Source organism: Psittacula echo (genome assembly GCF_963264785.1).
Source record: "Psittacula echo genome assembly, chromosome: 7".
Taxonomy (NCBI): domain Eukaryota; kingdom Metazoa; phylum Chordata; class Aves; order Psittaciformes; family Psittacidae; genus Psittacula; species Psittacula echo.
The window spans coordinates 3,867,508-3,894,561 of record NC_137740.1 but is presented as its reverse complement, the minus strand read 5'-3'; the positions used below and the strand labels follow the sequence as shown (position 1 = coordinate 3,894,561).

General features: G+C 40.9%; 1 protein-coding gene across 6 annotated transcripts in view; it reads left to right on the top strand.

The window, feature by feature from the left end:
• NFIA (nuclear factor I A) overlaps positions 1-27,054 on the top strand; it is a 258,085-nt gene that overhangs the window by 192,680 nt on the left and 38,351 nt on the right. For 2 of the 6 annotated variants that reach the window (XM_080623777.1, XM_080623775.1), the window contains exons 7-9: positions 2,670-2,708; positions 11,358-11,486; positions 24,516-24,694. In XM_080623777.1, coding sequence (XP_080479903.1) covers positions 2,670-2,708; positions 11,358-11,486; positions 24,516-24,694 — 347 coding nt within the window. The remainder of the gene's footprint in view (positions 1-2,669; positions 2,709-11,357; positions 11,487-24,515; positions 24,695-27,054) is intronic. The other 4 variants (XM_080623779.1, XM_080623778.1, XM_080623776.1 and 1 more) reach the window with 3 other exon arrangements.

Below are 27,054 nucleotides of genomic sequence, written 5' to 3'. Positions count from 1 at the left end.
TTGAGGAAGTGAGTGCTGTAGCTCTACAGTTTTCCTCATGACATATCTTGCTGTTCTGTGTTCCATAATCTTATTTTTTATTATTATTTAGCAATGTTACATTATATAGCTGTGACTTGTTTCTGAGTCTAGAAACCCACAGGCATTTGGAACTGAACCTCTTTGAAACAGCTAATAACGCATTCAACTTCTGAGGCATTAAAGCAACGCAAATAGCTGCCATTGTGTTCTCCAGTTCTTCCGATGTGGAGTTAGCACAGGTTCATTGGAACGGCATAAGCAAAATGTTTCTTGCCTCAAATGCTAGTTCATAAAATCACACAAAAAATAGAAAGAACTTGTATGAAAATCTCATTGTTAAATTGATGAAAAATGTTGCCCCCTTCCAGAACTCATTGGCACTACAGACTCCTCTTTTTTTTCCCCTCTCCTCTGTTGCTTGTAATTTGTACTGTGAAATGCTGTCTGGTTATGAACTGGTATCAATTTAAATCAGTGCACAGCTGTGTCTTCCCACCTTCTCAGTGGTGCAGAGGGCTTTGAAGGGAAAGAATAGGGTTTAGTCAACGATGACAGCGAACTTCACCGGCTAACAGGTGGAGGTCAAGTCGGTTTATTTGTTGGGATGAACAGAGTGCAGAGATGAAAAATCTTTGCCATAATAAGGTTTAGGAGGAAAATGCTGACTAGTCTAAGCTTTGATTCCAGCTGACAGATCCTTTTCTAGTGTTCATTACTTGATTTCACAGTTCAGGCAATTTTAAGAGGCTTAAAATGATATTTCTGCTCTCCTCTCTAAAACTTTTCGATCACTTTCTAATTTTTTTGCTTTAAGTAAAGTTTACAGGGACTCCCTAATAGCCACCCCTGCCTTTAAAAGTCAATAGGCCGTCAAAAACAGAAGGATAAGCTTTTATTTTAGACCCTTACTTTTACCGATTCTTTTTGTAAATGAAGTAAAAAAAAAATCACACGGAGGCACCAATTTGGTTAGAAAATTAAAACTTTAGGCAAATGAAACTCCCCTGAAAAGTGGATGGTAAAAGAAAAGCACAGTGCTTAAGAAGTCACTGTTCCAGTCTGGGCATACAGGGTTTTATGTGCCTGGTAGTGTTAATGAAGCTACGCCAGCCCAGTGTGCTCGGTTTCAATCACCAAGTGCCGGTGAGCCATGCTCCATCCTGAAAGGGAGTCACAGCAAGACCCCAGCTAATCAGAGCAGAACGTCCTGACATTGTGTGCCGGTGCTGGGACTGCCATGACCTGTCGGCATCGTTGCAGATCAAATGCAGCATCACAAAGGGATTTCAGAGCTGTGAGTGTGCGAGTCCCTCCTAGGTTAGAATCCTGCCTTTCCCCTGTGCCAGCTGCTGGGAGGGGAAGGCAGGCATTTCTCCTTTCCCACCCTTTTTCTTCCACCACCACCACCTGCTTCCTACCTGCTGGAGTGGGCAGAATAGGATTATCTTTAGCCATTTGCTAAAATCTTCCCCCTCAGACTTTCTATTACTTCTGCATTCATTCTTTGCAGGAAGAGGAAACTCACTGGTCAAACCCTTGGACACCAGAATAGTTGCATGCAGTTTCCCAGGGAGCCAGATAGCTCTAAAGCTTCCCAGTGAGTGACAGTTTCTCTCTTCTATTCTTCTGAAACATGTGTTTTACACATATACTGAAAAATGTTAATATCAATTTACAGCCAGATTCTTGCTTTTTAAAAAACAAAAATATATATATATCAAATCTCCCAAAGTATTTACAGTTAGAGCACCTCAGCACACATAGCACTTTTTTAACGCAGGAAAAAGTGTTGGATGCTCTTATACACATAACATCATTGGGCTTGAAAGCTGTTAGCTCATTCCGAGTTAGTGGCAAGAGCAGTGGACTTGCCAGCACCAAACTGTGAAACCTTTTCTGTGTGGCTGGTAGAGATCTCATGGGGGTAGAATTCCAAAAAAGGGGAGGAGGGGGGTGTGAATCTGTGCATTTGGATTCGAGTACCTTCAATACCATGCTATCAACTTTGTCCGAGAAGCCCTTGAATCACAAAGCAGTGGAGGCTGGGAGAGTATTTTGGAGAATTACCACTGTATGCTTTCCCTGGTCTTTTTACTCTTTCTCTAGGCATCCATTAGTTGCCACTGTCAGAGAGAGGATACTGGACTAGGTGGATCCCTGTAATCTGATTTGGCATGGCTATTTTTCTGTGTTCCTAAGCTCATGAGATCAAGTTATGTAGGATTATTTCATAATGCCAGAGCAGCCGTTTCTGAGGTTCGACAAAGCTATCTAGCAAAGTGTCTAATAAAAGAAAAATCCTGTCCCATACTGTAGCTTTCTTGGTCCAGTGAAGCAGCATCCTCACGCATACAAATCTTACCGAGTTGCTTCTGATGGCTCCCTCTGTCCCTTCGTTTTCATAAGCTAAAGTGCCATTTTCCTTTTTACAGCTTAATTGAACCTAAATGCACCCGTTTGCTGCAATGTGGTGTTTTGGTAATTTTACTATTTGCTCGTAACTTTTCCCTTAAGCAAACTGAAAGCTTCCCCCTTATCACTTCACTGGGCCAAGATTTCACACAGTATCCTGCTTGCTACAAAATATGATAGTGTTCTCTCTCACCTTGTTTCTTTTTTCTTCTTTTACTTTCTTTTTATAAAATCAGGATATCTAAGAAACCCCGAACACCGCGGAGCACTACATGGTGGGTGTGCTTATTCAAACAATGCCAATGCTCTTGTTCTCGGTGCATCGACATTTTGTGTTGGTTGGGGGGGGATGTACCAGGTGTCCCTCTCGTGTGGGTTCTCTGGTTGCTAGTGAGGAGAGGACTCACGCTGAGCACTCTGCCAGAGTGACAGCGCTGGAGGGAGCGCTGACACGTTACCTCTGCCCTTCCCATGCCTGTGTTCATGGAACTCGCAGGGAATGTTTCCTCTCTCCCCCTCTGTCAGATGTGTTTTAAATTGCTCAGTAGATGAGAGAGGTGTTGGGCAGATCACACGAGCAGACCTGCAGGCAGCGTGGTCATACACAGCTCCTCTGGAAATGATGCCAAAGCCAAACTGCTGTGCTCTGCCTTCTCTGCAGTGGGAGGGTTATGTATTCTTTTCCAGGGGGATTCTTTGTTCCTCCCAGAATCCTGAAACCATTGGGAATGCAGAAAAATGAGGCTGATTTCTCCTATTTGATATCACCTGCCTGAGAGCCGATCCGTTGGGAAGCAGTTTATGTCCCTGCTGCCCGGTGGCAGGTCGGCAGCGCCATTCCAGCGGGAGCTCACCAGCCTACAACTGGCAATGGACACTTGCCAGTGAAAGAGCACAGCAGCTGTAGGTCAGCTACAAATGATTTCTTGTGCTATGAAGAAATGAGATGACTGTTGAGCCCTGTGACTGTCAAACCTAGGCAGTCATATGGTAAAACGACCCAGAACCACTGGATAGCAATACATAACAGTTCCATGAGTACACTCTTGACCTGTCAAATTCGAAATCCATTTCAGCTTGGTACGATGCACATGAATTCAGTTTGCAACTCGTGCTTTCTTCAGAATAATGTATAAACTCTTCACCTCAAATTGTGCAGAAATCAGGTGACTTTACAGTACATGGTAAATTACCTGAGCTATTTTCAATCCTGACCACAGCTCTTTCATTAATTAAAACATATGTTCAGTGGCAGTGTACACCAAGTCTTCGAAACCAATATTAACACCAAACTTAGTCTTGACATCATAAAAGTCATTTAAAAACATTAGCATGCAGTAACTGAGGTCACAGGTTGAAAAAATCTACGTATTTCCCCATCTCCATCTCATGCCTTCGGCGTTTAGCAGCCATCATTGTTATATATAGCCTGGATAGCCAATGATCTTTTGATGACATGCAAATAATGAGCAAATGATTTCTGAGAAAATAAAGAATAATATAAAAAAAACACAGGGAATCTGACTCCGTCCTCTTCAGTTACTAAAATTCCCTTTAGTATCACTTGCAATTTAGCATCCATATGCATCTCAGGAAGATAGAGTTGAAACATAAATCTATTCTGGGTCTTTTACTTGCAAAAATATTATACCTCAGCTATAATCATATGCAAAGACTTTTTAGAGGGCTTTGTAAATGCCATCCAAATTTATGATGGCATTTTTTTGCCTTGCAGCTATAGATGTTCCATCCCCAAAGCACCCACATAAAGGTATATTCTCCTATGGATGGCTGCAGTTTGTCCCTGCTGCTATATGTAATCTGCCAAGTATGCTGAAAAACTCTCAAATACCATTTGAAATGAAACAAGTGCAGTCATGAATTTTAGACGAGACGTCCGAAGACGTTATTGGGGAAAAAAGAAGTTCTTATTACAATATATTTATAAGTGCAAAATGATACTGAAACCAGCATTAAATCAAAGGGAAAACTGAACTGTTACCTTGCTATTTATTACACTTCTGATTAAAGTTTTTAAATGTAAACCCCACTAAATTGTACTTTGAAGAAATAGGTAATGTGTTGAGTACTAGTTCATTATTGAAAGAACCACTTGGGTGACAAAGCAGGGATGCTTTGAGAGCTAAAGAGATCTAAAACAATCAGATGATGCCGCAAACAGACACAAACAGATAAGGTACTACACTCTATGGGAACATTGTACCAAATGATTTAAGGCAGATTTTAATGGGGCAGGATTTAAAAGAATGGTGAATATTGTAGCAGTTGGTTTTAGAAATCTGTAGGCAAGGTTTTCCATCAGGATAAACTGATACTCCTCCTTTGTAAATGGTGCAGTGCTAATTTGCAAAGGAGAAATATCAACCTTCTTTTCCCTAAGTGACATCAGAATTTTGATTCTGACTTGAATTATCATTTTTGGCTAAAAATTGCTGAGGAGTCCAAAAGCATTTAAAACCTGAAGCCACTGAATCCATTTAATGCGCCTTTGGCACCTCTCTCTCTCTCTCTCAGCCCTTTTTGAACATTCTGGTCCTCATTTTAATCAATCTCTTTTTATTAAGTTCTTTGGCTCATTTACTTGTATGTGCATTTGCTTTATTTTATTTGGAACATTTCTTTTGTAGTGTCTTGAAAAAGAGTTGTGACATTTCTTTTGGAGAGCTTCTTAAGTATCTGGCAGTCACCTATGATGCAATGTTGATGGGTACGGATAGATTAGCTCTGTTTTCCTGATGATCTGTCAGATGTCGAGTTCTGAGGAAACTGGTTGTGTGTGTTGGTGATGCATATGCAGTAGTTTGATAAGTGGATAGAGGGGGAGCTTTCGTTTTTCCTCTGTAAAATCACTGTTTATCCACAGCTGGATTTAGTCTTGTGAAGCGAGGTCCTTGCTGGCAGGTAGTTAATCAGTGATCACAGGAACTCAGAAGGCAACCAGGGGAGCAAGTATCCATTCAGAACACAGAAACTAAAGAGCACTTCATTAGGATGAGTGAAATTCCATCTGCGTTGTATTTTGTGTATACTGGAGCAACTAATACAGTAAACTGATGGATGGCAGTTAGCCTGATCATATCTCAGCTGATGACAAAGTTTGCTGAGCACTAAAGAGAACAGACTTACCATGATTGACAGTAGTTTAGCCATCAAAATTCCAAGACGCTTGAAATTAAGAATTCCTCAGGAAAAACAAAAAAAGCAGCTGATCGGCATTTCTGTTGATAGTGATTTCAATGAAAGTGCTGCAATAAGTTGCACGGGAGGATGAAAATTCCTTGGAAAATTCTTCCCATGTATCAGGATTTTTTTTTTCCTTCAACAGCCAACTTGTTTTTCTGCATCCTCTATTTGTTCTGCATGTTGTCGAGTTCATGGTCCACCTGGTAATACCTGAGCTTCCGTGATTCCTTTACATAGTGTCCCTTGAGAAGGAAGATCCAGACCATATTTCATTCATAGCTTTCCTTATGAAATCTCCATCAGGAATCTAGCGGCAGAGAGCTACTGGGAATATTGGTGTAATTATCCAAAAGTTGTCTCTGGAGGTGAACGCTAGCTGGTCTACCTAATGTGGCTAACTTGAGATGGAGTTATTGTTTAAGATGTGTGCAGTCAGAATAGTGTTAATCTAGTGAGATCGGATGGATATACACATATAGATGCAGATAGAGCTATGGATTCGGAAAGAAGGGGAATTGTTCTCCTCTTACACTGCTGTGACTCCATTCGCTCCATCAAAGTCAATCCTAATTTCAATACCTCCATTAGTAAGGTGCATAGGTGTATGGAAAATAGGTTCATAGACGTTTATTTGTTCTGGGAATGCATTCAATCCTCACACATCATTTTCTGGTCCATTTAAATATAAATCAGCCTCATACATGAAAATTTGAAGATCTTTAGCTGTACTCAAGGAAGACTCTTATGTGATGCGTTTCTAGTACTGGCAAACATAAGGAGGTAGAGGAATTAAACCCATCACAGTGCTCCAGTGCCCCTTAGAAGATGAGGAACATGAAGTATTCCTGTGCATTCACTGATTAAACTTGGGCTGGAGGTTTGCGAAGTGCAGAGTTTTGGAAAGTCTTACTGCGGGACTTCAACATCCGTGCAATGGCTCCAGTAACCAGAGTCTCTCCAGGACAAGGATCCCATTTACGCTTGCATTATGCATTGAGCAGGAGGGTGTGATGCATGATGTGGAATGAACCAAATAACCTGTGTGTTTAGGGAAATGCCAAATTAATGAAAATTCAGAAAGCTCTAATGTTGAAAAGGCACACAAGATTCCTTGATAGAAATATAATAATGCTGCTAACAGTTTCAAGATTATTGTTGTCTGAATTTTCTGCTTATTGTGTACTGCAATTAAAATTCTTTTCAACTGAAAAACCAATGTCAAATTAATATTTCCTTTTGGAAAAAAATCCCAAAGTACACATCTTGTTCCATTTAGCACCATCATGGTCTTTGATCTGGTTCCCTCAGTCCAGTGGAAAAAAAAAAACCCAGATCCATGTTAATGGGAACAGGCTAAGACCATATATGTTTGGCATACATATACTTACAGGATCACATGAACACAAGTACAGTAAGTTAAAGTAACACACCCACTCAGACTTCCATCTGTGTTTTACGCCACCAATCCCTTTATTTTCTTTTTTATTTAGCAATTAACTTTTCCATTTATTCTGTAGTTAAAAGCTGCCATAAGATGAAAATAGACTGAGTCTGATTTTCTTCTCTTGCACTCTAAATAACATTCAGAGGAGACTCAGACCTGAGTTAGGAAATCTGTGTTGCCTGAGAGTGCCAGGTGTGACTGTGATTTGGACAACAGTCCTGTACACAGAAGAGTAAGAAACACTTTTAAACCCCACCTGGGTTACCCAGCCGTTGTGTTCTGGCTGTTCTTGTTTATTCCTTGCTCGGAGCAGATGGAGAGAAAGAGGCAGGGAACGGGGAGGATCCTTGGCTGCATTCCCTATTCACCGGCCAGCGCAGCTGAGGCGGGTTGGGGGATATTGTAATTTGTTGCTGCCCTGCATCAGAGAGGAGATAGAGGAGAGTCAGGACTCAGAGGTGTCCTTATGAGTTGGCACTACCCCGTCCTTGGGGCCACGTGAAGTGCTGAAATCTGGTCTTCAGTGCAGTGGTCCCCAGTATTCATTAGCTCATGGGAAGAATGCAGAGGAAAGCCATGCAAGGCAGCAGCATCCTCCCTGGGCTCTGCCCGGGGTAGCTTCAGTTTAACTTTTTAATTTCCTGCATCCCTGAGCAACACAGGAGGGGAAGCAGCGGACTGGGGACCACTAAACGTGTTAAAACTCATTAGGTATGAAACAGAAGACCTTTAAAACTAGCCAAGAGTCTCCAACATGGGTGCCAAAAATTAAACACCTAGTGCCATATTCAGTCATTTATCTTAGTTCCTGCCTCAGAGTTGTTAACACACACCAGGGCGTCTCATAGGTGGCCTGATTTTCATAGGCACCGGGCACCTACGACGCTAACTCAAGTGCTGAGGCTGCTTACCCGAGAGCGGCACTTGTAGTAGCAGCTCGGAATTTTTCTGGGTGATTAAACCAGAGTTCCCTTTGCTCTCCCTCTCAACTCCTGAAAGCAGCTCCAATAGAATGACCAGCATTGTAACATATGGCTTAGCAAAGGGGGAAAAAAAGAAAATGAGTATTAGAAATGGATGGACGAAAGAATACGCAGGATATATCAGGCACATTAACCAAACATATGGTGCTAAATGAGATATTTTTTTTAAATTGCAAAAAAATTGACATTCCTGGCAGTCTCAAGGATAATGTGACATGGCTGTGATAAATTTAGAAGAATGGGACATATTTTGGCTTGTTCTTGGAAACCTTTTTCTTGCATGCCGACTGTATTTCTTCTTTTATTAACCCATTCAAAGAATGTTTGAATTTTGCTGCTAGAGCACCATGCTGGCGCAACATAGAATGTGAATGATGCTAATTGCTTTGCACTGCCTAACTTTCTGTCATACCCTCCCCTCTTAAAGGACAAAACATGCTTTGGAAATGAGCTGGCAAGCTCGTCTTATTCTTTCTCTTGGTCAATATTAAGTGATGTAATTAAGCTCCTGTTTGCATATTCTTCTGAACTAGGAAGCAGCCATTTTTGTCTCGAGATCTGATGGATATGATCACTCAAACTAAAATGTGTCATTACAAACCTCAAACAAAATCAAAACATGGTAGAGTTGGACTGCTCCAAACCAATACATTGCAGAATACTCTGAAATAAAAACAAAGTAGTGATGATAATAATGGCAATCAGAGCCATGATAACAAACAAATACAGCAAAAGTAGGAACCAATTATCAGTGCTTCAGTTTGTCTTCCTGCCTCATCCTTATAAAATCCATCCCCATATGACCATGACACTGCTAAGCATTGCCACAGTGCAAGGTCATCCCTCAGCTTCGTTGTAGCTCCTCATGTTCCCGTGTTTGGACACAATCACATGAACAGATTTAGACCATATTCCACTGTTCTCTCTGCCCCTTCCTCCTTCTGTGGTTTAGATGAGTCAAGCAGTTTTTTCAGCATGGGGGTAAAAGAATAGCTTCTTCCCTCTCTCAGAAGCTTTTCTTAGCTTTCCCATAACCCTGGAGAGCATATGAGGAAAGCAGGAAGTTCGTGAGCCATCTGAACATACTGTGCATAGACTTGGAGATCTTACTCCTTCCACGACCTCCATTGCTGCCCAGGGTACTGGTACTCACGTCCCCTCCTGGATTGCTGCTCATGGGCTGCGCAACCATCAGCTCCATGCAGGGCCTTGTGCATCCCTATAAGTGCTGCATAGCCTTGCAGTTAGAGCAGCTCACTAGCAGGCATATTTTACTGTGATAATCCCTGTGCATCAAGAGTCCTTGCTCTGTCCATGAAACTTTGCACTTACAGGGATGAAAAGCCTGCTATGTTAAAACCATCCTAGGGGATAAACCTCTCCCCTTCCACAACCCGACACAAAGGAGATGTACCCATGGCCTCGCTGCCAGCAGCACAGTTCCTCTACCCCTCCTTAAGCCCAAATATTGCCACTGACCCTTGACTTTATGTTTAGGGATGAGGTTGATGCTCATCTGGTGTTTCCATCCCCAGTTCCTCCATCCTAAGGAAATGTGGATCAACAGCACTGTTACTTCTTTTGAGCATCCTTCTCTTGAATATGGACACTCAAACACAGAGCAATAACTAAGTTACATGCCAACATGACCAAAAAATCAGCTGGCTTCATTGGAATATTTCGTTGAAACACCTTAGTTCAGTCTCCTTTTCTCTTATCCCCCAAATGAACCAACTCTGCTTTTGTCCCTACTCCAAAGTCCTTAAGACCAATATGAAAAATACCCAACACAGTCTTTTTCATACACAATAATCCATCAGTTCTAAACTTTTATTTTTACAAGATTAAGCACATAACCGTTCTTGCTATGAGGAAAAAGCCACCACAACCAACAGCAAAGAGTTTTAACACAGAAAGCTGCAAATACAACACTGGAACTCTAACCATTCCCTTCCTTTATTTAACTTTCTTGAATATAAACTGCGAAACCTCACTGAAACCATTAAGACCCCAGCAGTACAGCATATAAAGTACAAGAAGGCTCCTGCATATTGCAGTCAACATCCCAGGGACTATAAAACTAGTGCTATTAAATATGAAGTTAATAATATTGCCCAGAGATAATATTGTCCAGGCCTCTCTCTTTACTTTTTAACAACTAAATTCTATAAAACACAGAGTTGGAAATAAGGTGGAATGACTTTACTAGCGGAAGTTCAACTTCCACGTTAGCTGATACCTCGCTTTTGCACCTGAAATCTCAACTATTCTGCACCTTTGTTTTGCTATATCCCTACAGATATGCAAAATGTCTGATGCACTGTATATACTGGAAATACTGTGTTTTCAGAGCATGTGCAGATGATCAGAATGCCCATATGCCTCTAGAACTATAAAGATATAAAAAATAATAGAGATACACATACGCATTCTTCATCTATACGCTGTATTATCCAAGCATTAACCATATGCGGAAAAGGCTTGGATTTTAAGAGCCTCTTGCAATACATTCATTCCACTAATTTCTTTGGTGCCATGGGCTTGGTATGATACCAACAGGAGTTACTCTTACAGAGTATAACAAGCGGGTCCTATTACTGTTACACCAGTCCTGCCTGTCCACGGGAGAGGTTTCACCCGATGGCAACTGAACTCTGATTTTCATTGGAAGCCTTTGATATGGTTCAAGGGCATAATAACAACTCTGAAATAATTCCAGTGTGGCTTCTAATATCAAGACACAAATACCATTCACCCTTTAAAAAAATCTGAAAGCAAAAGGGAGCCACATAAATATATTACTTTCGAGTACCTTTGAAGTCAAGAGAGTAAGGAGAGGCAGAGGTTGAACTCGGAAAACTTCATTCTCTAGTTGTGCCTTGAGTCGTGCAGCACATTTAAAAGATCCATTTGCAATAATCTACTAAACCAGTGAGTGAAAGACAGAACTCATAAAAAGCCTGTAAAAATCCAAATGCTCCAGCTATTACAGATTGCTAAAAATAAAGCAGAGTAGGTTTCAGTAGCAATAATAAGCTGCATCTTATCCATATTTCAGAGTCAAAAGAAAAATATGGCTGCCTTTTAGTACTCATTGCTCAGAGCAAACCATGGCCTCTTCTGCCTCAAAAAAAAAGACCACAAGTAAAAGTGAGCTTTCAGCTTGCTGTTGTATTCCGTTTCATTTGTCCTTTAAGTTTATCTAGCTGCTTCTGCACCCACTTTCACAATGCATAGGCTGTCGTTCCATGACCTAGCATTATTAAATTGCACTTATCAATCATTCTTGCCAGGAATGCCATCGCCAACTACATTAAAGAAGTCAGAGAAGTCTGGTTTCAGCAGTCCCTCGCCTTCGCAGACCTCCTCCCTTGGAACGGCTTTCACACAGCACCATCGACCTGTCATTACAGGACCCAGAGGTGAGGCTTAACCCAAGAGCCCCCAGGCAGCTTAAACATTAGCCAGGACACGCAGTGTCCATCCCAGCGCCTTCCCATGGAAAGTCATCGCCACGTGTGACCCACTCAGTGAGGGGCTCTGCTTCAGAAGCTCAATAACCAGGAGGTTTTAGTTGTCAAGACCTGCATTTGGTTTTGCTAGGCTGGGCTGTTTGGCAAAACTCCTGATGACCATTCAAGACTGCCTAAGGTGGTTTCTGGGAGCTTGGGGTTTTATTTGAAGAGGGTGGGGAAAGGGACAGAGTGTGTTACAGAGAGTGTCTTCTGCTTGTGTCCATTCATAACATAGATTGAGTCTAACTGCTTGAGATAGGGACCCATCACTCATTCTGAACCATGCCTGTCTTCCAGCACTATGGCTTTGTTTTGGCCAGTCCTTTAGTGCTTGTGTTGTGGGTATCAGTGTGCTAAAGAACTGCCTTGTTAGGAGACTCCTTTGGAGTTGGTTCTTGCAATGCTTTGGCTGGTTTCCTTCACAGTACTCTTCTGACTGACTTCCCAAGTAAAAGAGATGTCCTCTGGGTCTAGATGTGCTTATACATTTCTGTTAGAAAGATGCATTTGCATTTAGCCTAGGAAACTGGATGCAATACATTTGAAAAGGAACTCACTTGGGCATAGTAATATACACAAATGAATGAATCTTCTTACAAACCTTTTTGGAAGATATAAAAATAGGAATGAATGGTTGTGACATTTCTTTCTGCTGTGAAATTTTGTCTCATTTGGAGAACATTGTTAAGGAATTGGTTGAATGGTGAAGCATAAAAAGACATATTAGCAATCCATACCAGAAATTATCTTGAAATGGCTGTTTGGCATTAGCATGGTTTTGCTAAGGACAGTGTAAACCATCAGGAGCCTCTTTGTCTGCACAGTCCAGGTGATGCAGTGTGAAGTAGTGGACTTACTGCACTAAGTTGAAGCGAGGTCAGAATTGCACTTCATGGGGTTTTGAGCTTTGTTAAATCTGCTTGTTGTAGTTTGATTTGTTGTGGTCAGTCCCTTAAGAATTATTTATTACCCTTAGGCACACACCTAGATCCTCAGAAGATATTTAGGCATCTAAGTCCTACACAGATTTCCCTTGAAATTTGGCCCTGAGCTATCTGGCAAACATATCCTCTTTTAAAAGCCTTACTAATTGGTGATATAAGTATGAATAATATGAATGTTCCATTAACATTATATTCAGTGCACATCAGTTGACTCTGAATTCCTGTCTTTTAGAAGTTTAGCCTTTTACATTTGGGTTGTTGATTAATTACTTATTAGGCTTTTCTTTATTTAGCTATGTTTTACCTCACACTTATTTTTCAAGATCATTGAATGCTTTTGTCTGCCTCTGTTTAGACCCTCTGTGTTTTGGCTTTTTGCGTGGTTCAGAGAGGAGATGTATCACTGGTGAGGCCTTGTTTAAATCTATCTCTTCCACAGTCTGTTTTCACACAGACTTTTTTCTGTGCACCAGGGGATATCCATCAGCTAGGTGAGAAGGGCATTCAAAGACAGCCAGAATTTGAAAGAGCAAACACAATGACTGCAGTTCCCAAGTTTTGTTTCTTTGGAAGGAGATGTCTTTGCTAACTCCATAAAGAAGTAACACAGTTTCTAGTCATTGTGGTTCCTAACAGGTTAACCATAATTGTTCTTCTGCACCATCATTTAGAAGCATCTTCTATTTTATTCTTGTTCACAAACAAAGTCTTTCAGACTTTGAGGAAAAAATCCCTCTGAATCCATCCATGGATTCTTTAAGTGTCATCATCCTGGAAAAAATCTTGTTCCAGACTTCTTTCTTTGTTCTTTTTGGACATTCCTTTTCAGTATTTTTCTCCCACAGCACACTGTCTGTGTTTATTTCCCTTCTACAACAATCATTCTGTTTGTAAAAAGGTCATATACGGAGATGGATTATTTTCTGCAAATCCAGCTTTGTTCTTTATCCCATTGCCTCCAGTGTACTTTAGGACAGTGAGCAGAAGAGAGAAGCTTTTCAGGTATCAGAAATGGCAACATAAAGATTATAATGCAACTGTATGAGAGGATATAATCTTTGAGCAATTCATATCCACCAGTAGTTACTGGAAGTTGTATCTTTCTGCAGAAATGATAGGTATAATATAGTACACACATTGCATTCTCTTTGGATACATACCCAGTATGTAAGTGGTCAGTGGCAGGTCATTCCGATTGGTATCCAAAAAAGTAAGAGCAAGATTTAATCCTCAGTCTGCAGAGATTTCAGAGAAAGGGAAGCCAGGAGTAAGTAGGTCACCATCAGAGTAAGCTCCTCAGCCAACTGAATGATTACAAGAAGGTTCAATCTCCTTCCGATGTTCGTATGTGCAAGTTTATCACTTGCATGTGTGTATGAGATGCATTTGTAAAAGCATGATCAAAATAGACAGCAGAGAAGAAGCTGTAGACTATTCATGGCAGGTGTTGTCATTGACAACCAGTGATTTATAACTTCTCAGGAATATTCCCAAATCTTTCACACGCTTCCAAACATTCCTTAGAATACAGTGCATGTCTTATGCTGGGGTATCCCAGGATACTGAGTACCCTTCCCAGTGATTCATTTGGGAAACAAAACTTGCTTGGAGGAGGAGGAGGAGATCCTTGAGAAGGTTTCTTAGCTATGAGGTTCTCCATTCAATGAACCAGTTGGAAAACCTCTGTTCTCATGGACTTGTCCGTACTGTGTTGTGGAAGCCTGTGCACTAGTTTCCTGTCTGCACTGGTGCTGCTGCCAGTACTCAACCCAGCTGGGCAGTAGCCAGCCGAGAGGATCTGAGCTGGCTGACCAAAGGACCAGATGTGCAGTGAGTGCTGGCGCATGGATGCCAATGCTTCAGTGACTCCTCAGTAGTTCCAACAGATGGTGGTAAGATCCAAGTTTCTTTGGTGATAAGCGAGCAAAGTGATTCATGGAGCCTCACTTGATGATGGCAGTTTTTTGGGCATGACTCTATGAATGCACCATATGTCTTCTCTGGACCAGCGTGGCTAGGATTCAGTGTCTGGCAGATGGTAAATTGATCACCTATAGGGTGGCTTTAGCATCACTATCAGTTTTCAAATTTATTTCAAAGCACTGAAAATTCACGCAGTTAGATCTCTATCTCCTACACAGCATACTTTTGTTACCTACGAGTTAGAGGGTTTGGTGGTCAGTGTAGCTCACCACAGTATTGCAAAGCCACCATGTACTTGCTGGCGTCTTACAAAGTTTCCAAGACATTAGCCCACTTGCACTCTTTACCAGACAGTGAAGGATTCAGATGCTATGGGTGACAGCAATACTTGCATAAGTTGCTTTAGGCTTCCATGTAGTGCTACTTACACTCTAGTGACTTTATATCTGGAGCTGGCTGCAACGTTTAATTTACCACAATCTTGTACACCTAGGGTAGCCAGCAGCCTGTGCTGTAGAGCATTCAAGCATTTCCACAGAATATGACAGCATAGATCCTGCAAGCCAAAAAAGCAAGGAAGAAAAGGCAAGGAAAGAAGAAAGAAATAAGAATGAGATGGTATGTTAGGAAGATAAATGAAGGAGAAACACAATTGCAAGAAACAAGAAATACAGCACAAAGGGAAGAATCCAAGGAAGTGGGTGTGTGAGCAGAAAGAGAAGAAGGGATGAAAGTCAACTAGTGGAGTGGTTCCCCTTATATTAATTTCCTCCATAATACGCATTGCCATTTAGCTTTTTATCAGGACAAGGCCTATGAGGGAAACTCTACAGGACAGTACTCTCTGTTCATGCCAAAGTGTCACAAACTTTATGTCCCTTGTCTAGGAGGATGTTGTGCCCTTCTCTATCACAGCTCTCCACAGGGTCACCAAAGTATCAGCCCCTGTTAGCTGTCTGGTCCACCAGCTTCTACCAAACCAAAGTGATGAGTCCTGCTAACTCACTCCAGAGCTACACAGTGTAAAAGGACATTTTGTAATATCCTATTCACACAACTATCCATGACTGCTCCTCGATGCTGTCAGCTGGCAGACTAATGTAACCTTCTGTTTTCCTTTGAGTTCTGACAAAAACAAAGCAGTGCAACTTCATTCCTATGTAGACACCTCAGATGAGCGGATGGTAATGTAGGACAGCCAAAAGAGGAGAGAGCCACACCACAAGGGTAAGAAAGTTGAACAGAAACTGTAAGTGGCATTAACGCTGACCCACAGATGAGTTTACAATGTCAGGAGAGCTGACTGGGTAGGTGAAGATTTTCATTTTCTCCAATCCCTTTGAAATAACACGATGCTGGAGGAAAAAGTGTTCCCTAACAGATGGCCTCAAGGTCAGGGTTTAGTGGTTAGGAGATACCCTACCCAAACTGCCATCTCCTCCCGTATCCCAGGCAGGGGAGGGCAGAGAGAGAAGGCTTGCAAACAGTTAAAGCTCCAGCTAAACAAAAGTCAGGAACCGTGTAATTAAAACTCTACCTTTGTTGTATTGTCAAGAGTTAGCCTGTGACATAGGAAATATTTAAAGGAGCAGGCTGTTCAGCTAATTTGTGTGTGAGTGAACTGCTTAGACAGTCCTACCCTAAATTAACTGTAAGACCACCCACTGAGATTGCCTCATAAAGGGCCATGATTGCTCAGCTTCGTTTTGTATAACCATTCAATAATTACTAGATAAATGCATAACTAAAAGCTCTATTACACTAATAATTTGTACTGAGATAGATGTGTGGGACACCATGCTGGGTTAATTTGTCATCCCTGCAGCAAACTTCTAAAGAGGGCTCTTTTGCAGAGGAGTTGTGTTAATATGTTGCTCCAGTGAGGACATGTTAGAGCAACAAGATGACTTGGTCGCTTAATCTCCTAAAGAGGCAAAATGCCTGGAGGGTAAGTGCCAGGAAGAAGAAAGGGGGGTGATTAACACAGTGGACCCAGATTTAAACTCATCCTGACAAAAGGAGCTGATCTAACCGAGCAAAAGAATGAGAAAAGGGGAGTGTTAAAATTACTAATAGGATTTCAGGCATCCCTAAAAATAATATAAAAATAAAGTGCTGCAGGAGCAAAGTATTTTACCCATCCTTTTACTGATTCTGTGTTCAGTTTCCTTGCTCCTTTTGATGTATACGTAAAGTTAAAGTATATGCTTTAAACAGTGCAGTGAATGATAATATTTTTATCATTGCTTTATGCTAAATTCTCCTAGCTTCAGACACACACAAAAAGCACATTATTGCTTTAAATATGGAACCCATGTTTAAGCATCAGAGCTCTGGATTTTCAACCTCCTCTATTGACAGAACCATAAATCACGTTAAAGTTAAGTGAATTACTGTAGCGTGGAACTATAGCTTTAACAATGTTTATGTAGTATCAGCTTACCATCTACAGAATGAAAGGGGGAAAAAACCACTGATATTAGAAATGGGAATGTGGAGTCCTATTAACTTAACAGCAATATATCACTCCAAAGTCACAGATTCCATTACCATGCCCTTTTTAGTATCAAAGCAGAATTATATCATCACACACGTAAAGGTTGTGGGTTTTAAGAGAATTTACATTTCTATTGTAAACTTATCAACTGCATTTCATTATAAGAAAGACATGATATATTCTCCTAGCAGTAGTTTTTATCTTATACATGAGAATACATCATGTGTATTAAAAACAATAATACTATGCAAAAGTTGCCAGCATTTGAGGCGCAGTGGAAATTCTACAAATAGGTTAAATTAGGGGGGTTTTGACCTCTAGCTACAGTCTTGAAAGGGAGAAGTGCTTACTATAGGTATGGTTTTTATTTCTGTACCTATGTAACCAGCTCTATAGTATTCTGATCTCCCAAAGGCAGAAGAATTCTGACATGTTGTAAAACAGTCTGCTCTAAATAGCTAACTTAACTGGCCCCCTGCCCATGCCAGAATCTGGAACCAGCACTCAGTTCAGCTCTACAGGTTTTCACAAACAGCCTGTAATACTCCACAATCCAGAGTACACCAATAAACCCTGTGCCCAAACACAGCTTTAAGCGTATTTTCCTTTTGCTAGGAACTCCGTGGGCCTTGGCAAAACGTCCCTCTGCCTCCCACTTGCTCCTGCAGAATCTCTTATGGAAAGAGTATTTCTGATCAAAGGATCCAGGTGCCTTACACCACTCTGGTCTTCAGAGCAGCAAAGAGGGGCTGATAGCCAGCCCCAGCTTGAGATACCAAAGGTCTGTTTTTTCAGCAGTGCTTAGCCGACCACCTGCACTTGACTTCTGGAGCTGAGAGATGGATGTCCTGCGATTCAGTCCTGCTTTTTGATGTCCCTGGGCAGGAACAGATCCTCCATCCATCATATTTAGGGTATTTGTATAACTCTTGCATTGGTCAGCTGTTTATATTCTATTTTGAATGTTTCACCTCTGTTTGCCTATATAATGTCAAAGTAAGTATCAGTGACACCTAAATCTTAACGACACTAAGAGAGTAAGGCCTATTATTCTCCCACCCCATGATTTCCCAGCCTTGTCACTGCAAATGAGGAATGCAAGACAGGATCAGTCTGAATTTAGCTCATCCATGGACCTGACAGACATGACACTAAACAGCCCTTGTGAACCATTATGGGACTGAAGCAATACTGAAGTATTCCAGTGATCTGAACTCCCTTCATAGGGCTGGTCCAAGGACTGGTCAGCCCAACCCTCAGCAGCTCAGTATTTAAATAGAGGCAAGTCCTTGCTAACCTGAATAAGAGATTGCTCTGCATTTATCACCCTAAAGTCTGTTCCTAATGGGCAGTAAGAAAGATGGGGACTTGGAGAAACCTTTGAAAGAGTTACGGGACGCAGCTCCCATTGCAATTCGAACGCAGTTAATGAATTCTCTCAGGACCTCTACAAATCCCAGCCCAAGTTTCTTCATTATTTATTTTTTCTTGTTTGGGTAACTGCTTTCCTCACCAAAAAAAAAAAATCTGTGGGCTTAAAGCTATTGTTTTAGGCTTCCATTCTTTACCTCTTGTATTGTATTATCCACAGAAGTGTAAGTTCCTTTCAACAAATCTGGATTTTTGCCAGATCTCCTTATTAAAAAGTCACTCTTCATATTTCCAATAAACACAGCTGTTTCATGGTGTTTGAAAGCATTTCACATCAGCCAGCGTGGTGGCTTAGCCAATTAGTCCTCTAATATGGTCAGTTTTCAGAATAAGTACCTTTGGGGTACAAAGGGTGGGATACCTCTGGCATAATGTGAACTGGCACTTGCATCACTTAAATGCGAGGAGAAAGCTTACAGCACACAGGGAGTTAAAGCAGCTCCCAAGCCTGAAGTAGAAATATGCAGCAGAACAAACTGTTCCATAACATTTCCAGGGAAATGGCTTTTAAAAAAAATACTTTCTTAATTGTAATGAAGCCAATTATAATGGCCTCAAAAAAACAAGCTGATAAATATGATTCTGTTTCATTATGATGATATTGTTACTATTTCTAGGAAGATTGATCAATGTTTAATGAGCTATTAGTAAACTTAATTATCATTTTACAGAGGAGGTATCTGAGTGTTGTGAAGCCAATCCACTGTTGGACTGGTCTGATGGAGGTTGCAACTAGGTGATCTTTAAGGTCCCTTCCAGCCCATACCATTCTATGAATCTATGGTTCTATGGCTAGCCCTTGTGCCTGTGAAGGAACAGTGGTTTTCATTCCCCAGACCACTACTTTGAACAGGCCAGGAGTGTAGGGTCATAGTAGGCTTCCCCTGAGCAGGAGAAGAGCAACTCTAAATGACCCTTTCAAAGACTTCAAACGATTATATGAAGAAAGAAATATCATCCAGTCATCTGGACTCGAAGGCGTTGGCAAGGCTTTCTGGAAGAGGAGATAGAAGGTGGATGGATCAATATGTCTTTCCCATATGTTGGGTCGTGCTGGTGGAGAAATCTGTCTGAGCCCTGCAGGTGTGATCACAAAGTTCCTTTACCACATCAGTGAGCGTTCCAGGGGAGAAAGGATCCCATGCGTCTTTATTAGGGCTGCTCCTTTGTTCAAGCAGAAGGGCCTCAGAAGGGTACTAAGTATCTGCAGAAAACTATAACCTGTTTCAAATTAACTGATTCTTTATTATCTGATCATCCCGTTGAATAGAGTTCACAATACTGGCTCGTCTTCATTTGCCTCGGACATGTGAAGTGCTAACCTGATCGATGACTGCAACCCATTTTATTGCTTACTTAGTTTGTTATTGGCTACTACAAAGCAAGAAGGGAAAAGACAAGACAGGCCAGCATAACGAGACATTTGAATTCAGCGTTGTGAAAAATCCTCTTACTTCTGTGCTGCACAGCACCACGAACTCATAAACCACTAAAGAATCCAGGGTAGCACCAACAGCTGTACTGCATAATTACTTGGCCCAATAGCAGTAGTTTTAAAATACTGGTATATCTGTTGCAGGCCACCATACATTATCATCTCATTTTCAATAAAAAGTCTGGGATGTTTCAGATGAGCTTCAATGGAATTAGAATCATGTGTGCTTTGAAATATTTATGCTTGCCTTGAGATGGAAGGATAATGCCTGCCTCCAACCGCCCCCCCACAAGTAACAGATTTAATAATGCCCGATAGTCCAACTCCGCCGTACCTAAAGCAGGTAGAAATGAAGTTCTGATGTGGAATCCACATATTTTCAGAGGTTGCAGGACTTATATTTTATGTCATGTAGTGAGGTCAATAATAAAAGATAAATGTCACAGGCTGAAAGACGCCAAGAGAAATATGGTTTGGCAGCATGGAGCTGCTTAGGGATACATAAATAATAAGTCAATAAGTAAATAAATAATAGACAAAGACCTATTTTATCTTCCATTTGAAGATCTCAAAAAATTTACAGTCACTGATTGAGACTTGTAATATCCCATCGGAAGCACCTAATAGTAATAGCCCCTTCTCAGACACGGGAAAATTCGCATCACCCTGGGCATGGTTTTCGGAAGCAATGACTTTATCATTTTTGTGAAGTGTTTCTGAATATCATGACTGAAGGAGCTTGTCCATGGCCACTTGTCCCTTATTTAGAGGCAAACAGGGAAAACAGCAACTGCTCCACTGCCTGATGTCTTTTAATTGATTAACAAGTGTTTGTGAGGATCCATATATGTGGCCACACGGTTGTGTTGTGCACTCAGAACTTGTCTGAAAGGCCATTTTCGCATATGCCAGAGTTGGTGGCCACAACACAGCTATCACAGTAATGGCCTATATCTGGGCCAGCTGTTTTTAGACTTTAGCATTTTAATCTCTTCTCTCTAGTATAAGGCAGGCACAGTTGTAATGTTTGTCGATCAGTTTAATAGTAGTAGATTCTTCTGCTTATAAAACAGCCCTTCCTACTTGAGAAATTCAGTATTTCTCAGTCAGAGACTGCAAAAACAAACCTTTTGGAGATCATTATTCCACTCATTATTTCTTATACTAATCCATCTACTCTGAGAAAATGAGTCCTGCATGTCAGTATATGGCACAGACTGAGGACTGATGTCTGTTCAGTCTGGTTTCCTTCCCCTAGTCTTTCCCATGATCAGCAGAAAGCCCTCTGAGGCTGTGCTGCGGGGTTGGCCAAGACACTGAAGAGGAAGCACTTTCTTGGGGCACTTTCCCTTCCTGAATTATTGTTGCTATTTCTGCATTCATTTTTCTTCCCTCTCTCTTTGGGAAGATCACCGACAAATGCTTCCCACTTTGTTTTCTACCCTGACATGCTGAGGAGGTCAAGGCAACAGAGAAGGACGCTACTTACATGCTTATGAGTATTCCTAAAAGCCATAACACGTCTTTCCTATAGCAAATCAGATTATTAAACGAAGAACCATACCTTGGAAAAGCTAAATATAGCGTGGTCTCAGACCTAGCTTTAAATTTCCACGTGGGTACCATTTTTCATTCCTTCTTGTTTGATTGAAATAGCATTTCTAGCTCCTTTTCACCCAGCGGAAGAAAAGGAATGAATTTGTTCCCAGATGTGTCCAACGGACAGTGCGGTTGTGTAACAGTTTCAAATAGTATTAACAGAGCTGGTGCTTAAATGCAACTTCTTTTATAAATGTTTAAAGAATCCCAAACTTTTTTACTGAATTAGATGTTTGTCACATAAATTTTCATTTCTCACTTTTATCTTCATCCATCATCTTCCATTTGGCATACATGGAAAAGGGAAACTCTAAAAGGAGATACAAAGAGAGGGAGAGTATGTTTTATATCAAAAGGACAGAAATGTATGCTCATGAAGACTTTGTCGTAGTCATCAAAATGCTTACCACCAACTTTAGCTGAACCAATGTTTGTGGTGAAATGTTTTGACAAGCTCTATAAAGCGACTGTTTCTTCCTGGAGACGATGATGATACATTCATACCTGTAAAGTGGCTATGATGTAAGTGTCATTAAAGCAGTTACACCTCCGGGGTTGGTGTAAGGGAGGTGAGAGGCTGGCATGTTGGGTGGAATTCACCTAACTGAAGGTGTGTCTAGACTGGAGGTATCTACCTCACCTGTGGGCTCCCTTCACATCCACTGGTGAGCCAGTCAGCGTGGTCAATGAAGTCTAGTAAAGGGCAGTGGTCTGGTTAGTGGTGTCTCCTTAGACACCATTAGTTCTATTTAGTTCTCCATTAATTAGTTCCATGGCAGACACCCACATTTACTGAGGTGAATCCCACATTATCTCTCCCTTTGATACCACACTTCAAAGTTATAGCCTCTCCCAGGAGTTTGGGGACAGGAAAATGCCCTTTATTTCTTCCTTTGAAGATTTGGGGTTTTTATCTCTAGAGTTTTCAAGTATGCTACAATTTCAGATGCAAACTCAGAACAAAACTATTTGCCTTAAAAGTGAACAAGAAATAATTAACCAGGTTTGTGAAAAAACAAAGAGATAAGCCCAGATGTGCAGACAGGTTGAACAGGCTGGGCACACAGGTGTTTGCCTTGGCCCATGGAATAACTGTCAACATTTCCATAACAGGGAGTGTGGGATATGCTGCTTCTTGTTCCCTTTTCCCAAGCGAAGCACTGCAGCATGGCTGTGGGAAGACACTGTTTTCCAGTTCAGCCCACATGCCACAATGTCTAGCTGCTGTAAGAAAGGTATAGTCCATGCTTTCCAAAGAGTTTCTCTGGATATCCATCTATTTTAATCAGAGGTAGTTTAAGGCTGCATGCTACCTTTCAGTTCCTCATCTCCATGCTTTCTTTCAGTGGCGGATTCCTGTTTAGTACCACACATTTAGTAGCATTTCTCTTTCTGTTGTGAATATTTCAAACAGCATTAAGGGGAGCAGACTGGGAAGTCTTGTAGGTTTAACAAGGATGCAGGCGAGCTTTTTATGGCAAGGATGAGAGCTTCATATTCATCCCATATCAGCCCTCCAGGCATGAGTGTGGTCCTTTTTGGTGGTGGTGTCACAGCAATCATTCCTATCCAGTCATGGAGAAAGAAGTACATAGAAGTGCTGCCCAGCCAACCCTTAGTGGACGGTTACAGGATAATGCAATAGCTTTCCTTGCTGCTGTCACTGAGTACATGTTTTATCCACATCTTCAGGCTCCAAATTTGCCAATGGTTTAATAGCGTTTAAGAAAACAACATTGACAAAGTCTCGTACTATAAAACTGGTGATGAACAAGACTAAGAAGCAGATTTTAGCTTTCATTTAACTTGGGGGTTTTCATAACATTTGTCATTAAATGAGTGTTTGCTCATTTGTATTTAATTTGAGTTTATTCTCTGCATCTTTCCAACTTTTCTGAAAAGTGCCAAAGGCTTTTTTTTCCCTCTTGTATATTTAACTTCAAAGCCAACACACGAGTTTCTGTAGGATATTTCCTCCCTTGCACAGACTTTATCTAAGTGGTTATGTGCGGTGTACAAGTGCAGTACATGCACATGGACACCCTTGAAAGCTCACTAGGATAGCATGCCAAGGGAGCAACAGGGATGCAGTGATGACTGGTGAGGAATAAACTGATTTACAGATGAGCTTGTGCACAACCAGATCAATTGGCCATTCTAAAGGAAGAGTGAATTCTCATTTTGGAGGGGAAAGGGAGAATTCATAGCACTATGAATGGCAGCAGTTGCTACCTCATGGTGACAACTAACAGTAGAAACCAGTTGGCTAACAAAGGTCCAACCCAATATATCCTGAAGACCAAGGAACTGGGCAAAGGTGTCACATAACATAGGAGAGTGTAAGAACTATAAACTGCACTTACAGTTCTGTTGAAATCAGCTGAGGGTAAAACCTGTCATTGACAATGGGCTGGTGTACATTGCACCTTTACACCTTCACTGTAGTCCATTTTCCAGCTGGCTTGTTGGCCCATAAATTCACCAAATTAAACTTCATCCCTGAATGCAAGCTGGGGGCTTGCTGAAGGTTGGAACCCAACGTTATGCAGGAGAAATGTAAATGGAATTTTCAGACTGATCTTGCCACTTTGTGCATGTTCATTAGATGAAAACACGTTACTTAAAATAAATGTTCCTAAACTGAGGTGGAAAAAAAAAACCCTCAACAACAGGAAGTGTTAGACCAAATTTTAAATTATCAACCATTTATAGTACAATATAAAATGGATTCATATGTGCAAATCCAAGTTACATGAAATGCCACTTAAATCAACCATAATCTCCCAAATACATATTCTTATTGCCTGATTGATGAAGACTGCTGTTAAGGTGATGAAGAGTTTTCACTGTCACAAAGGGCTGCTCATTCCTTTACATGTGTCCGCTAAAAACACAGAAAATCCTTCAAAATGTCTGGCTCCGTCTGCTTTCAGGATCTAGATGAAGTGAGTGTAGGACACAGGGTGGTCTAATATATTAATTGTGAAGATCAGATGTATCAACATTACTGTACATTTAAAAAATAGACTAAAACGACAGTAGATTTAAACTGTTTGATTTTTCCAAAGGCAAAACTCTATATAACTTCTTTGTTTTCTTTCTTATAGCAAGTCCACATGCAACACCATCGACTCTTCATTTTCCAACATCACCCATTATTCAACAGCCTGGGCCATACTTCTCACACCCAGCAATCCGCTATCATCCTCAGGAGACTCTGAAAGAGTTTGTCCAACTTGTCTGCCCCGACGCTGGTCAGCAGGCTGGACAGGTGGGGTTCCTAAATGTAAGGAAGCCGTTTTTATTTCTTCAGAAGTGTTTGTCCTATGTAAAATTAACCATGGGCTGATGGGGTTATTTTAACAGCATGTTGCGTCCAGGAGCACACCTTGAATAGGGGTTGGAAATGGGAAAAAAACGCTGCTACTGCAGAAATATTTCATAAAACCAGCCAAAAACCTCCCCAAAAAACCCACTCGACCACACTGCGGTGAGATGAAGTTAAACTGCCAGAGAAGTTGGTGATGCAGTGACCTTTCGGGTCCCTCCGCAAATGACTTTGCTGCATGCGCTGTAACCTCAGTGGAACCAGGGTTAACAAAATATGAAGGCAGAATAATTTTTATTCATTATTTTTGAAGTTCAGGGGAGAGTGGGGGGGGGAAGGAGCAGGAAAAGGGAGGGTGAGAAACAGATGTTTCAGATCAGCTAAGTTCATTAGAAAAAAAATACTGCCTTATAGCACTTTAGATCAAGTTGACCAGTACTTGAACTCAAGATGTTAAAAGTACAGTTTATTACGGTTTGTTATTTCTGTAAGAAGTTATCTTTCCCCCTTATCTCTATGAAAAATTAAGCAGAGTTCCAAAGCTTCAAATAACCATTTTCTTTTTTTTTTTTTTAATCAAATAAAGTGAATCATCTTGCTATTATTGCAATAGCATTCCGGTCAAATACAGAATGGATAAATTTTATGTAAATCAAATCTAGAATAATGCTCTGAATATTTCATGAAATGTAATGCGTGTAACTTTTTCCAGCCAATGAAGTAATAACTGGCAAAATGACTGTTTCTCTCCTGACATACATACGATTGAAAATGTTAATGAGAATTAGTTTAATTATTAGCAGCTAATTTATTACACTTATTTAATAAGCTATATTGTTCTCAGGGCTTTCCTTTCCCTAGCAGAAAAACTGACTCGACTTATTCCAGCCAGTACTGGCCTTGAATAATGTCTGCAATATGTTAGCAGATACATTTATGTCTAGACAACAAATCAATATAGTGCTTTTCTTTTTCCTTGAGTATTCATTTGCTTAATTTATCCCAAACCATTCAGCATTATGAACTGTTAGCACACTCACAATGAACATACAGCAGGGGTCTTCTTGGCAGAAAGGGGCCTAATTGTGAGACAAGATAGTGTTTGAGAGATGTCACTAATATATTAGTTTATTAAAGGTACTGGATGTTGGAAAAATAAATATCCCTGAAGGATTGCTTCTTGCTGCAAACACTGGTAACTGCAGTCTTTGAAGTCAGTAGGAGTGCTATTAAGTTAAATGCAGATGAATTTGAGTCTTATTTACGCCCAGAACTAGTTTTGCTCTAGCACAAGTGTGATTTGCACCTTTAAGGCCTTTTGTCAGTGCCAAAGCAGGTGACATGAAAATCAGGTCTCAGGTGTTTGCCACTACGAGTATTCTGTCCCCAGTAATTCAGGCTAATGGAAACCCTAACAGGAATTAAAATATTATTTTCTTTAGCAGTACTTAGAATATGGATCTGTGTTTAAAGCTGAGCTTTTATCATCAATGGAAAAGCCAATGTTCAGTGCCAGAAGAACTGCAGTGAGATCAATTTGTAGAGTGCTGTCGAAAGTGATCTCATCATTTTTGTCACTAAAATGGAACACCTCATTCACAGGCTGTCCTACTTTCTCTCTGTAATGGTATTTGGCATCTCTCTGTATGGTTTTCAAGTGTCCAGGCTGCGTTACATTTAAAATGTAAACTTAACAACTTGGGGGAAGGGGAGGCATTTTTTTGAGCCTGCTTCTTGTTTTTGTGATACTTGAAAACACTTTTACTTGTGGACAGGTTTTTCTGGTGATTAATTGAAAGACCACACTTAGCTGAGCCCATTCTGCCTGTGACTGACCACATCCCAGTCCAAAGGGAGGGTTGGTTTTTTTCCCAGCGAGTAAAATGAAGCAGTTCTAAGTTCAGTCGTTTCTCCATCTGATCCTAATGGCAACTAAACTGTGAGCTGCACTATTACTAACTCAAAGGGATGTGGGAGAGCAGTTACTTTAATATATATTCATTTATTTTCCTGTAATAAGATATCAGCATGACTTTTAAGAACACCAAAAATGCTTGGTTTTTCTCTTAATGAGCAGTATCTTTAAGAAATTTGCACTCGAGTCCTTGGCACTGATATCCTAAGGATATAGCAGAGACACAAAACTGGGGGATTTAAGGGGTTAAAAATATTGCTGCAACCATCACTGAGCACGACTTAGTGGCTGCAGGAAATGTAAAGAGTAGCAGGATTTAATTCAGGGCAGTTCACACCAGCTGCTAACAGAACAAATGTTTAAAAGCAAGAATTTCCGTAGTTTCACAAGGTTCACAGGGCTT